Source organism: Prionailurus viverrinus, chromosome E3 (genome assembly GCF_022837055.1).
Source record: "Prionailurus viverrinus isolate Anna chromosome E3, UM_Priviv_1.0, whole genome shotgun sequence".
Classification (NCBI taxonomy): Eukaryota; Metazoa; Chordata; class Mammalia; order Carnivora; family Felidae; genus Prionailurus; species Prionailurus viverrinus.
In genome coordinates this window covers 2,647,171-2,660,000 of record NC_062576.1, presented here as the reverse complement: position 1 = coordinate 2,660,000, position 12,830 = coordinate 2,647,171, and the positions used below count along the sequence as shown (strand labels likewise).

At 60.2% G+C, this 12,830-nt stretch overlaps 1 protein-coding gene across 8 annotated transcripts in view; it reads left to right on the top strand.

Annotated features, from left to right (window-relative positions):
- Positions 1-5,797, top strand: part of CARD11 (caspase recruitment domain family member 11) — a 145,499-nt gene extending 139,702 nt beyond the window's left edge. For all 8 annotated transcript variants that reach the window (XM_047837670.1, XM_047837668.1, XM_047837667.1 and 5 more), the window contains 3 exons: positions 247-371; positions 1,804-1,919; positions 3,962-5,797. In XM_047837670.1, coding sequence (XP_047693626.1) covers positions 247-371; positions 1,804-1,919; positions 3,962-4,166 — 446 coding nt within the window. In that variant the 3' untranslated portion in view covers positions 4,167-5,797. The remainder of the gene's footprint in view (positions 1-246; positions 372-1,803; positions 1,920-3,961) is intronic.
- The last annotated feature ends 7,033 nt before the right edge of the window (positions 5,798-12,830 follow it).

Genomic DNA, 12,830 nt, shown 5'->3' with positions numbered 1-12,830 from the left:
TATCGTACCTCAGTGCATGAGTTACTTTGTCCAATGAAAATGCTGAGAATTCATGAAGCAGCTCTTCTGGGTGCTGCTGTGGGAAGTGTAAGGAACTATGACCTTGACCCTGCCCTTGAGAAGCCTCCCAGTCTGGTAGAGGAGCCACAGTTGATTTAAGTGGCCAGAAGGGGGTCAACGTGCAGTTCTGTCCAGTCCAGAAAGGGGAGGTTTGTGCTGCCCTCAGGACTGGCCTTCTGTCCACAGATGTTGTCACCAGAGACGAGTTCCTCAGGAAGCAGAAGACGGAGACCATCATCTACTCGCGAGAGAAGAACCCCAACACTTTTGAATGCATCGTTCCCGCCAACATTGAAGCTGTGGCCGCCAAGGTGAGGTGGGGTGAAGGCACCGGTTATCTTTGTGAGGGCGCCTCGGCCATGCAGAAGGGAGGGGTGCAGAGTCCCCCTCCCCTCCCTGCAGGCAAACCCCTTCTCCTCCTTTTCTCACCTGCCCGGTGTTACCTCGCCACACACCCTCGTCCTCCAGGCTCCGACGTGCACGTTTATGTTTTAGAACCACTCCGTGCCTCCGACGGCTCCCTGGGACTGGTGTTCTGGTTCGTGTTGTCTCGGGCTGTGCGTGCGCCTGGCCGTGACAACAAGGGCCGGAGCCAGAGGGAGCGTGTGTCAGAGCAAGAGACAGGGAGAGCGAGCGGGCGACAGGAGTCGTGTTCACCTCAGGAGGGAAAATGGAGCAGCAGAAGGGTTATTGGTGGCAACGCAGGAGAGGTGTCTGCACACGATTTAGAGTTTTCTGGAGCCGGGCGATGTGATCCTTATCAGCCCCAGGCATCGATTTCTTTCTCATTCTGGGACCTTTGGAGAGCAAAGCCATCAGTTGAGTGCCACCCCAGCATCTGGGGGTCACCTCTGCAGTGGGCGGTGACCCTGGACGAGGAGCCAGGAGCAGGTGCCCACCGGAGCCCCGCGTCTGCCCCCCCCAACACGTCCCCACGTGGTCACTCAGGCAGAAGAACGTATGGGCAGAGCTCTCAGCCAGCCTGGAATCGCTCATTCGGTGTTTAAGTCTGGGCCACAGCATTTAGGGGATGGTGACGTTGGAGTAGAGAGCACAGGAGTGGGCAGGGTGGCCGCTGGAAAGGTGAAACCACGCCGTGTGGATGGTGGCCGTGCTGGTGGGGAGCGAGGGCAGTGACCGGAAGGAGCGCGGGGGCGGGTTGTGAAGACGCGCTGAGCGGCACGCTTAGGGACACGTGTGCTGTTTTCTAGATCCACGTTCTAGTTCAACGCAAAGGGCTCGGGAATCTGGGGGTTTGTTTGCTTCTGACGTGACACTCTCAGCAAAACAGAGATTTGTCCTCCAGAAGCGAGGAGCCCATGGGTGCCAGGGAACCCTGCCCGAGAACCCTCGGCAGTACTCCCAAGGTCGTCTAGCCCCAGCTCGCCTTTCCAGTGTTTTCTGCCCTTGCTTCGTACCGAGAATGCCTCCGTGAGCCGAGGGGAGTAGCAGGTGGTCTTGAAGCTGACTCTGATTTTTGCACTGAAAGTCATTCACCCCCCACCCCCACCCCCACCCCCGATGCACCTCGGGCCGGGCCCTGCTGGCACATGGCACCTGCAGCCCGGTGTCCAGGCAGGCGGGGGCTTGTCCCGCAGAGGTCGGGCTTCACCTCGGGTCACTCCCTGGGGCAGCTGGGGACGTGGGGACACTCGGGGCTCTCGCCCCTGCCCCTGCCCCAGCCGCCCGGCTGCCCGGAGGGGCTGGGGAGCTGCTGACCGCTGGCCCCCCCCCGTACCACAGGACAAGCACTGCCTGCTGGAGGCCGGGATCAGCTGCACCAGAGACTTGATCAAGTCCAGGATCTACCCCATCGTGCTCTTCATCCGGGTGTCGGAGAAGAACATCAAGAGGTTCAGGTAGGGCCCCGAGACCCCCCCTGCTCCCACCGCCACACCTCCGGGGTCCCCCCAAGAACAGCCGGCTGCTTGGCGTCCCCGCTCACCCCTTCAGCGGGTCCTCGTCGAGTGCCAGACATGGCCCCCTTCCTCCAGCAGCGGAGACCATACCACACAGGCAACACGTCCCCGGGGACCCAGGGGGACAAGTGCCAAGGTGGGTGGTGGACCCACCTCGCAGGACCCAGGTGGCTGGGGAAGCGAAGCTGACGTTGGACCAGCCCCAGTGCGGTGAGGGTGGGCCGGGCAGGTGCAGAGGAGAGGCCCCCAGACCTCAGGCGGGGACAGTGGCAGGCGGCGGTGGGGACCTTGCAGCCGCGGGGGCCCCAGCCATGCCGAGTGATACGATCTAACACGGGGCGTAAAGGGCTCCCTCCGCCTGCTGTGTGGACACAGGGGTCAGGACAGCCGGGGAAGTGCTGGGACCCGGATCCTGTCTCACGGGTGGTGCGGAAAGTTCCAATTCTGAATCCACGTTCCAGGTCAAGCCTGTGCGTTTTGCTGGAGGGTTGGCTGTGGGGTTTGGGGCCTGGCCGTCACGTGGCATTGTCCCTGACCTCTGCCCCGCGAGGCCCCGGCTGAGGCGAAGAGAGGTTGGGCCACTCCCCTGTAGCTCCAAATCTTTACTGAGCACCTATTCAGGGCCCGGCACCCGGGATCCCACGAGCGAGCAAACGAGACAGAGGCCCCCCACCTCACTACTGCGCACGTGTTCTGACCACTGCCGTCCACAGCCCAGAAGGGAACGCGTGTTGGGGGAGGCGGTGGGGGGTGGGGCTGGCGCCCTGGGGTACTGCTGGCGGGAGCATGAAATGCTACAGCGGCCGAGGAAGACGGGGTTACGGAGGTTCCTCCTCGAATGACCCGCCCAAAAGGATCAAAAACAGTCTCAAAAAGATAGGCGCTCACCCGTGTTCACGGCAGCGCTGTTCACAAGAGCCAGGAGGTAGAAGCAACCCGGTGTCCACGGGTGGACGATGGGTAAACACAATGTCGTTCATCCACACGCTGGAATATGATTCAGCCTTAAAAAGGAAGAACAGTCTAGGGGCACCAGTCATTAAGCGTCTGACTTCAGCTCAGGTCATGATCTCGCAGTTTGTGAGTTCGAGCCCCACGTTGGGCTCTATGCTGACAGCTCAGAGCCTGGAGCCTGCTTCGGATTCTGTGCCTCCCTCTCTCTCTCTGCCTCTTCCCCACTCATGCTCTGTCTTCCTCTCTGCCCCTCCCCCACCCGGGTTCTCGTTCTCTCTTTCTCAAAAATAAACAGTAAAAAAAAAAAAAAAACCATTCTGGCACCTGCTCCAGCACGGATGAACCTTGGAGACATGACGCTCGGTGCCAGCAGCCAGACGCACAAAGGGTTAGGGTGAGGTCCCTGGAGGAGTCTGGTTCACAGAGACAGAAAGTACTCAGTGGTGCGGGGCTGGGGGAGGGGCGGGGGGGAGAGGGAATCAGTGTGCTAATGGGTATGAGTTTCGGTTTTGCGGGATGAAAAAGTTCTGGAGGCTGATGGCACAACAGCGTGAATAAACATGACACTAAGTGAACTGCGCACTTAAAAACGACAGGGTTTACCAACTCCCTTGGCACATCAACCAGCCCTGAAAATGGAGGTCTTCTTTTTAAAGTTTATTTATTTTTGAGAGAAAGAGAGAGCCGGGGAGGGGCAGAGAGAGGCAGAGAGAGAATCCCAAGCAGGCTCGCACCGTCAGCGCGGAGCCGCGTGCAGGGCTCGTGCCCGCGAACCGCGAGATCGTGACCTGAGCCAAAGTTGGATGCTCGACCGACTGAGCCGCCCAGGCGCCTTTGGAAGAAATGTGTTTGTTTGTTTGTTTTTTTAAGTAAACACAAAGGAAAAAAACTACAGATATTGTTTTAAGCCCCGCCTCTCGGGCCGGGCCGTGTGCTGGAAGGCGCCGCGCGCCGCGGGGACCCGGCGTGGCAGGTGGCGGCCCCCACAGCGGTTCGTGTCCCCCCCCCCCCCCCCGCCCCGCCCACAGGAAGATGCTGTCCCGGCCCGAGACGGAGGACGAGTTCCTGCGGTTGTGCCGGCTGAAGGAGAAGGAGGTGGAGGCCTTGCCCTGCCTGTACGCCACGGTGGAGGCCGACATGTGGGGCAGCGTGGAGGAGCTGCTCCGCGTCCTCAAGGACAAGATCAGCGAAGAGCAGCGCAAGACCGTCTGGGTGGACGAGGACCAGCTGTGAGGCGGGGCCCGAACCGCGGAGGGGCTTGCGGACCCCGGCGGGCGGTGCCGTGGGCGCGAGGGGGCCCCCGTCCACCCGGTCACGCGGGCCCCGGGGAGTTGAGGGGACGGACCCGGACCCGTCAGCTGGGAACGGGCCGCCCCGGCCGCCCGCGTCGTCGCGACGCCAGGCCGGAGGCCAGCGGCCCCTCGGGAGCCGAACAGCCGATGAATGTAACGCACGAACAGGTGTGCCAGCCGCGGGCGGCGACCCTGAGCGCGGGGGCGCGCCCGCCGGCCCTCGGGACACAGCACGTACACGTTCCCGGGCAGGACGGCCGCGGTGGAAGGGGAAGCCCTCCGCGCGGCGACTTTTCTCTTTTCTCGCATTAAAACGTCTCCGTTTCCTCGTCCTCCACCTTTCCGAGAGCTGTTAGTAGGTAGTAATTTGCAGAGGGGCGGAGCCCTTGCTGAGTGCGCAGACCACTTCCGGGGGAGCTTGGGGCGGGGGGCCACGTGAGGCGCGGGGAGCGGGCGGGGCCACCATCGTCCGCGGCGCCCCCGGGACAGACCTGATTTGGGCCTGGGCCTCGGGCGTGGTTACTAATAACGAAGGCACGTCCCGATTTGGGTGATAAGTTGTAGAGTCACTCTAGGAAGGCCCCTCCCTGGAAGGTCACCCTGCCCCCCCCCCCAGACCCCAGCCCTGAGGCCAGGGCCCCTCACTCGGCTCTCTGATCCTCTGCACGTGGCGTCCATACGCGCAGCCCCACGTCGCCCTGCGCTTGGGCGCGTGGAGTAAGTGTCTCTGTTGGGTTTGTTTCCGCTGCCCAGGCGCTGGGGTGTGTGCGCGCGTGCGCGTCTGCCGGAAGCTCGTGCCTCCCTCCGCGGCAGAGAGCAAAGGCCCCGTGGGTTCTAGAGCCACTCTTCTCCCTGACCCCCTGGACGCAGACTTTCCCAGTATGGACCCGGCAGGGTGTGGCCAAGCCAGGCCTCGTCCGGCCCGGCTCCGTGCTGAGTATTCGGCAGGTGGCAGGTGGCAGGCTGGGGTTCCCTCCCAGCTCTGTGTGTTCATGGGAACTGGGAGCAACCGCCGCTTGACAAACCAGCACCCGCATTCCCTCCCTTACTAACAGAATCCTGTTTTTATTCTGGGAAACTACATGCAGCTCAAAGACGATATTCCCCAGCTTCCCTTGCAGCTAGGGTAATCAAGAAAATGTAAGGCGACAAGATTTGGGGGGAAGGACAGAGCAGACCGGCAGCCCTTTCCCTAGTTTCCTGCCCGGAATACAGCTGTGATGGCTGGAGCTCCTGCAGTCACCTTGGACCTTGAGGCCACCTTGAGAACGGAAACCCTACACAAAGGATGGTGGAACAGAAAGAGAAAAGGAGTCAGCATGGCTGATGGCACTTTGGAGCCCGGGGACGACTGCTTGGGTTTTGTTTACATGGGACAGAAATAAATTTACGTTACATGGCGGTCATTTCCGTCCTTGGTTACTTGCAGCCTAAAGCAATTCCTAACAAATACAGGAGCAACCCTTGCTCTTAGATACCATGGGTGTGAGTTGATATGCTAGGTTTTTGCCACATGTTCAAGGTACAAATTATGAATAAAAGAGCTTCTGGTAAATACCTCACCCTAGAAAACAGTGCTGTACGTCCTGCATTTTTGTTTGTTTGTTTGTTTGTTTGTTTTGTTTTTAGCATTTTGACTCTTTGAAGTCAAATGAGCACCACAAAGCCTGGGGAGGTGCTACCGGGGATGGGAGGTTCCCGGGGGTGGGGGGAGCCTGTTCTCCTCGTCCCTCCGTGATGATGATTTGGCCCTACGCCACTGAGACCGGACGCTGCCAGGCAGAGCGACGCCTCTGAAAACAGTTACTGACGCCACTTCTTAACGCAACAGCGCCCAGAATCAAGCTGGATGTGCCGGATCCGGAGAAACCCTGCTTTCCGGAGACCCGGCTATGGTTGTTTAGGGCCAGAGAAGCCGCCCGCCTCGCGAGGAGCTCGAAGGTCCGCTTTCATCTGGCTAGAGTTTTACGCTCAACAGTAAATTTTCCCCAAGCCGAGGCAATCGCGTTCACCCCGACACCGCGCTTCCTCGTAAAGTACTTAGAGCCGAGGGGACAGACGTGACTGGAAAGGGGACCCGGAGTAAAAGGTCTGCTGATTTATTTATATTTATTTATTTAACCTCAGATTCTCAGGCTTGTGCAGAAAGAGCCCAACCCGTGGCTTGCGTGTAATTTTGAGGGGTGGGGGGAGACAAGGAGGGGTGAAGAGAGGCCACTCGTGGGGAGAGATACCTGGAAAAAGAAATGGTGATGGGTTCTTTTTGGCCCCCGGGGAGTCTTCGGGAGGCTCCAGAAGGCAGGGCCGTGGGGCCGTGTGTGTGTGTGAATAAGATGGGGCCGCCGGAGAGTAGGTCAGGAATGAGTTTGTGCGTTCTGGGTCAGTCCCTGCGTGAAACCGTGAGGTCAGCAGGAGGCTGGGGTTTGGCACCGCGCGGAATCACTCCACGCGAGGATTTCAAAGGAGACCCCTGACATCATCTGCTCTGGCTCCGGGCCCCGATTTTTCAGCTGCCCACAGGGCCGCATCGGCAGCCCGGAGGCTGCCTGGGAAGGAGAGCGGGGCCCGCGTGGGGCCGGCAGGTGGGGAGACTGCCAGAGCTGTCCGCAAAGCCCGGCTGCAGCCCGAGTTATCACTCCAGGGTCCGCAGGCTGTGTTTTTCCTTTGGAGCCAGCCCGGGGCTCAGGGAGGCCCCCGAGGTGCACAGAGGGGCTTTGCCGCGTGCCTGTCGAGCCCGGGGCCCCAGGCTCCAGAAGGGAGCCTGTGCCAGGCTGATAACACCAGTGATGGATGCTTGGTCTCCCTCCAAGGACACCAGTCCCACAGCTTGGAGCCCTGGAAATCGTGCCGTATGTGCAGATCTACGGTTTTCTGGGGAGAAAGTCCAGGCTTTCTCAGGCTCCCAAGGGACCCTACGGATTCCCCAAAAGATGAATGGCCGATGCTTTCCGGTTAGGCAACTCTTAACAACCATTTTCTGAGCTACTCCCCCTCTGTCCAAGCGCTTTCTTTTTTTTTTTTTTTTTTTTTTTTCAAGCGCTTTCTAAATGTTCTCTTACTTAGTGATCCCGAAACTTTTCTCCATTTCATACGGGAGAAAAGGGGCTCAGAGAGGCCAAGTAACTTCACCAGGGTCACACAGCGGGTACGCTGGAAGTCAACCCAGGCCCGGCTGATCTGCCGACTCCCGATTCGGAGGTGGGGCCCTGGTGGCTGGCAGCGTGCCAGGGACTGGGGGCAGTGGCTGGTGTGGGGCCGGGTCGCGGGATGCTCAGTCCTGCCTAGCTCAACCGGGATGTTGAGGCTGCTTGGTTGGGAAACGTGGCTCCGAGCACCTGTTCCAGCCCCTGTGTGACCCAGAGTGCTCTGCGGGGGTTGCAACAACCTCCGGAAAGTCTCTGAGGACCGAGGCCAGAGAAGTCTCCAGGGGCAGGTGCAGGGGGCCTGGGGGTGGGGGGTTCCAAATGAGGCTGGACCTTGGTTTTCTGTTGTACTTCCAAGCCCCAGGAAACCAAACTAAAAGCAATAGGGATTGTCACACCCCACCCCCCCCCCCCACCCCTGCTTGCTGTCCTGGTGCCCATCCCCCACCCACCCAGGCCAGCCTGCTGCCCTCGGGCCACACGTTCCTTCTGCCGTCCCCAGGCTGTGGGGCTCTGGGGACATGGGGAAAAGAGACCCCAAGAACAATTGAGACCTTGTGGGCCGTCACTGGGTTGAAAGAAGCTGCACGTGTAAATCACCTGCCCGGCCCCGCCCCACCGCCACCTGGAGGCCGGCTGTAAGGACCCGGGCTGCACGGTGAGATGTGACGGTCCCCCTTGGCTTTTAATCTGGAAGTCTGCACCCACGTCCGAGAGGCGAAACGTTCACAGCCTTCGGAAGTGCGTCACAGAAGGCTGTCCGTGCAAATCCTCACCTCTGCCCTGTCCCCATCCCCGTCCTCCTCACAGAAAACCACTTTTTTAGACTCCCGTGTGCCCTTCCAGAGTCTTTGTGTGCAGACAAGCCATGTGTATTCTCATTCCCACCGTGTCGTTCGACAGAGGGCACAACCCACCGTGCCCTGCACTTTATAGCCGGGCCTCTCTCTCTGTCGCTTCTCACAGCCGTCCCGCGTTCCCGTCTGGCCACCCCATCGTGTCCTCCACGAGCATCTAGGCCGTGGTCCCGCGTCATTTACCCGGCCTCTCTGCAGGATGCCCTCCCCTTAACGGGGGCCCGCCCGGCTCCATTGCGCGGCCCACAGGCCCTCCCGGGCGGCACCCGTTCGCGGCCGGGACTTTCGGGGCTGGTGACCCGAGCAGGCCTGGCCCTGTGGGCCGGGACTCTTCCCGGGGGCCTGTCTGACCCAGGGCCCTTCCCGGGGCCCTGTTTGGGTCAGACAGGCCTGTTGGCGTGTGGCTGTCCACTCTGGCCTCGGTTCAGCTTGAAGTCCTGAGACCCCACACCCAGAGCTGCTCTAGCCACAAGGTGGGAGGTGTGGGGGGGGGGGCCCTCTCCCCCTCCTCCCGACCTCGAGGGGATACCAGTCCGCACAGGCCTGAAGCCTAACTCACCCCCTTACCCCCCAGACCTGTCCCTCCCCACCCACCCCTGACTCAGTCACTCAGCCAGAAAGCCGGGCGGCACCAGCACCCTCTCACCTGTGTCTCTGTATATCTCTACATCTCTCTGTCTCTGTCTCTCTCACGCACACACACGCATGCACACTGCCTCACTCATCCTGTTGATTAAATTCTTAACTCCCTACTGAATCCATTCACCCCTACCCATCCCACAGCCGCCACACCGGTCCACCACGCCTTGCCTCTTGCCGATGGCCAGGACTCCCCCCACCCACACCCGTATCACTCCCGACCACATCAACCCCTCTTTCCTTTCCTCTGGCTTCTGGGGCTTCACACAGGCTGTTCCTTTTCTGTGATATGCTGTTCCCTTCACTCTGCTTAAGTCCTCCTCGTGCATCAGGCGGCAGCTGAACTACCAGCTCTAGGGGAGGATGGCCTCCCCTGACCTGGGCTGAGTTGCACACCTTTGTCACAGCCCTTGCCAGCCCATGTCGGAGTGACTCCCTTCATTATCTCCGGCGTTTGCCTGTGAGATTCGCGACGGTAGAGAACATGTCTGTCTTACTTACCCCTCACCCCAGTAACTGGGCACCGGCGGCTGGAACAGACACACTTAAACCACAAGTCACCACACTGCCCCTGGAGTTGCCCAGGGTCCAGCAAGGATGGAAACGAGTGAGGCGGACAATAGGGACCTTGGCGAGCTGGCAGGCATGTGGCCTGTCTCAAAGAGGTGGTTGGGACTCAGCCCCAACTGCTTAGTGCCCTGTAGGAAGAAATCACCAGACCTTCTCGCTGTTTGAGAGAACAGCTGGCTTTCCTCTCCGGGGTGGTCGCCTCATCACCGCAAGATGGCTGCCACAGCTCCAGACATCACATCCTCACATCTGGTGCCCAGAACAAGAAGGAAGCAGCTCTCCTTTATTGTGGAGGGACATCTCTCCCAGAACCCCCCAGTAATCATTCCCTGATGCCTCGTTTGCCCTAGTACTGGATATCCTCTACCCACCCTGGGGCTACATACATTGTTGCTCAAACGCAGAAAACAGGACCGGTCTTCGTGAGAGGGACAACAGCATTTGTCACAGGGGAGCTTGTTTAGATGGTATGGCTTCTTTGAGAAGGTGACGTTTGAGGAGGGGCCTGAAGGGAATGGCAAAAAGCCATGAAAAAAATATGGGGCAAGAGCATTCAAGCAGTGAGCACAGTGGGTGCAAAGGTCCTGGGGCAGACACAGAAGCCTGTCCAAGCTAACTCTAGTGCAAAGGAAGGAGGGGCTGTCGTGTGGCCGGATACCCTGTCCCCTCCACCACTGAAGTCCTGACTGCCTACTCAGCTTCCTTCCCTCCCTCTCCCCCTGAGGACAGCTCTGTCACTCCCAGTTGGAGCTTTGGTGTCAGCAGGAGGACAAGAGAGGCACCTGGGCAAGAACTAGGGTAGGGGCTCGGGGGAGGCTCCATGGGGGGAGCAGGCCGCCACAGTGTGGGAAGTCGACAGGAGAAGAGAGAACAGGTCTTACGGGGTTAGCACGAACAACGTGTTGGCTTCAGAACATTTAAGGAACTCAAGCCTCGGGATCCCGTTTTTGGTGGCTGGACTGTGTTTCTTGGCCTCGGCCACTTTTGAGAGGCTGCCCTCGGGTCACATCGCCAGGGGAGCTGAAAATATCTGCGGCCACGAAGCTCTAGCGCAGCCGGGCCCCGTGGGGCGGGGGGCAGCCCGTGCTCACGTGGATTGGAGGCTCCCGTGACCTGGAGGAGACCCTCACCCCGGCTGAGGAGTGCCGCTGCCGTGTGCGGGGCGGTCGGCCCGTCGTGTCCATCCTGGCCCCCCCCCCCCGATCTGTCCCGGGGGCGAACGCCACCCCCATTTAATAGATGGGGAGACTGAGGTTCAGTTGCGGGGAAGGGACAGAGCTGGGATTTGAAGCGGGGACCTCGGAGCGCTGCCCACAGCTCCCTGGGGCGTCCCTGGGGTCCAGCTCAGCCTGGAGCCCCTGGGTCTGCAGAGGAAGAGGGATCCCCCCCAGCGCCTGCAGAGGCGGCCCGTGGGAGAGGCCACGGGGGCCTCGCCTCTCCCTGTCCCCTCCACCCCTCCCTGCCTGCACTGCCCACGGGAGCGCCCGCCTGGGTCCTTGGGTCCCTGGGTCCCCAGTCCCGCCCTCCCCTGTGGGCCACACGAGCTGCACGGCCAGCCAGCGAGCGGCAGGAAGCGTGGGCTCGCAGGAAGGGGGTGGGTGAGGAGGGGGTGTGGACCAGAGGAGAAGCGTTTGGCTTGCCGGTTTGTATGGATGCTAAAATTAGCCGCTTGTGAGTGTCGGGGCCGCGGGCTCACGCTCTCAGCACTGGCTGCTTCGAAACCCCAGGTGCTCGTCTAAAAATTGTATCGAAAGTTTCCGAGCCGGTTGGGCTGACTGGAAAGAATGTCTGCTACAGGAATTTCCTTTTTTCCTATCACATGTCGTGCTCGGCTCTGACCTTGTTTTGACCGATACCGTGAGTCTCGCCCCCCCCGCGCTGGTCTGACTGGACTCGAATGTGGGTATGAGGCCGTGGGCTGTGCGTGCGTGTCAGAGAGAAACAGACACACACGAGGCTGGAGGACCGTTAGTTCCTCCAGAACAGACTGGTCCTGACCTCCGGGTCCCTGGCCCGAGGCCCAGCACGGGGCGGAACCCGGGCGGCTTGGTGACAGCGTCCCTGCACAGTGAAGGGTCCTCGGGCGCCCGTGGGCCGGGAGGTGCAGGATCCCAGGGACGGATGGGGACATCTGAGTTCTAAGGCAACTCCCCGAAGGTCATCCTCTGTGAAGTGAGGCCACATACCCCAAGCCATGTGCCGCATGGGGTGGCCGTGAGGACGAGCGAGCTTGTGCCAGGGAAAGGGACCCCCCGAATTGGCCAGTCTCGTGAGGCCGGGGGCCCTTGGCTTCTCAGGTTCAAAACCAAACAGGGGTGCCGTTTCCCCGCAGATGGATTCCTCATCTCCCTCCATCTGTGCACCCCCGTCGGTCATCACGATAGAAGCCTAACACGGCCTCAGTTCCTGCACTAACCCGCTGTGCCCCTCAAATCCTCTCCCCCCGCCTGCGGAACCCACTGGCCGGACCACCCCCCCCCAACTGGTCGTCCGGCCCCCATCCCACCGGCTCCGACTGGCCAGCAGCGGCTTTCACCGGTCTGTGCACCATGAACCCCTCGAGCATCCGAGAGCCCAGAGACGCCGTCGTCTCAAAGGAACATTTTGTGACACATTCAACAAAACCCCTAAGATTGTATTTCTTTGTTGAAATACAGTTATCAAAATATTTTTTTAACGTTTTTATTTATTTTTGAGAGAGAGAGACAGAGCGAGTGGGAGAGGGGCGCAGAGAGAGAGGGAGACACAGAACGCGAAGCAGGCTCCTGGCCCCCAGCTGTCAGCACAGAGCCCGACTTGGGGCTCGAACCCACCAACAGTGAGATCATGACCTGAGCCGGAGTCAGATACTTAACGGATGCTGGACGACTGAGCCCCCCGGGCGCCCCCAGTTATCAAAATATGTAAGAGCAAACTCGTAATCTGGTCACTGATGTGCTTTTTCATGAATGCGGGGACATAACAAGATTCTACAGCAAGGTCTAGAGCTGGGGACGTTACTGCCATTGTCTGAAGAGCTTGAACGGTCTCTCCAGTCACCTGCGGCAGCCGCGGTGAGATGCCCAACGCCGTGTTCCCATTGGTGAACAAGTCCACACCCCCGGGCTCACAGCCCCCCTTGGTAATGGGCAGGAACCCTAACCCCGATGAGGAGTTCGAGCAAATGAGGCTGTCGCTTTTGGCCGTCAACACCCACAGACGCCCCTGATTCTGTTCGCAGACCCAAGCCAAGAAGCCCAGGGCAGGCAGGGATCTGTCTGGAGCACAAACTGCGTGTTGTTCAGCCTTCTGTTCCCAAACCTAGCACAGCCTGGAGCATGCCCAAAGTGTCACCTGTGGGGGGGAGGGTGGCCAGGGAGCCGGGCCCCGCCCCTGCCGTACAGGAAGGACAGACAA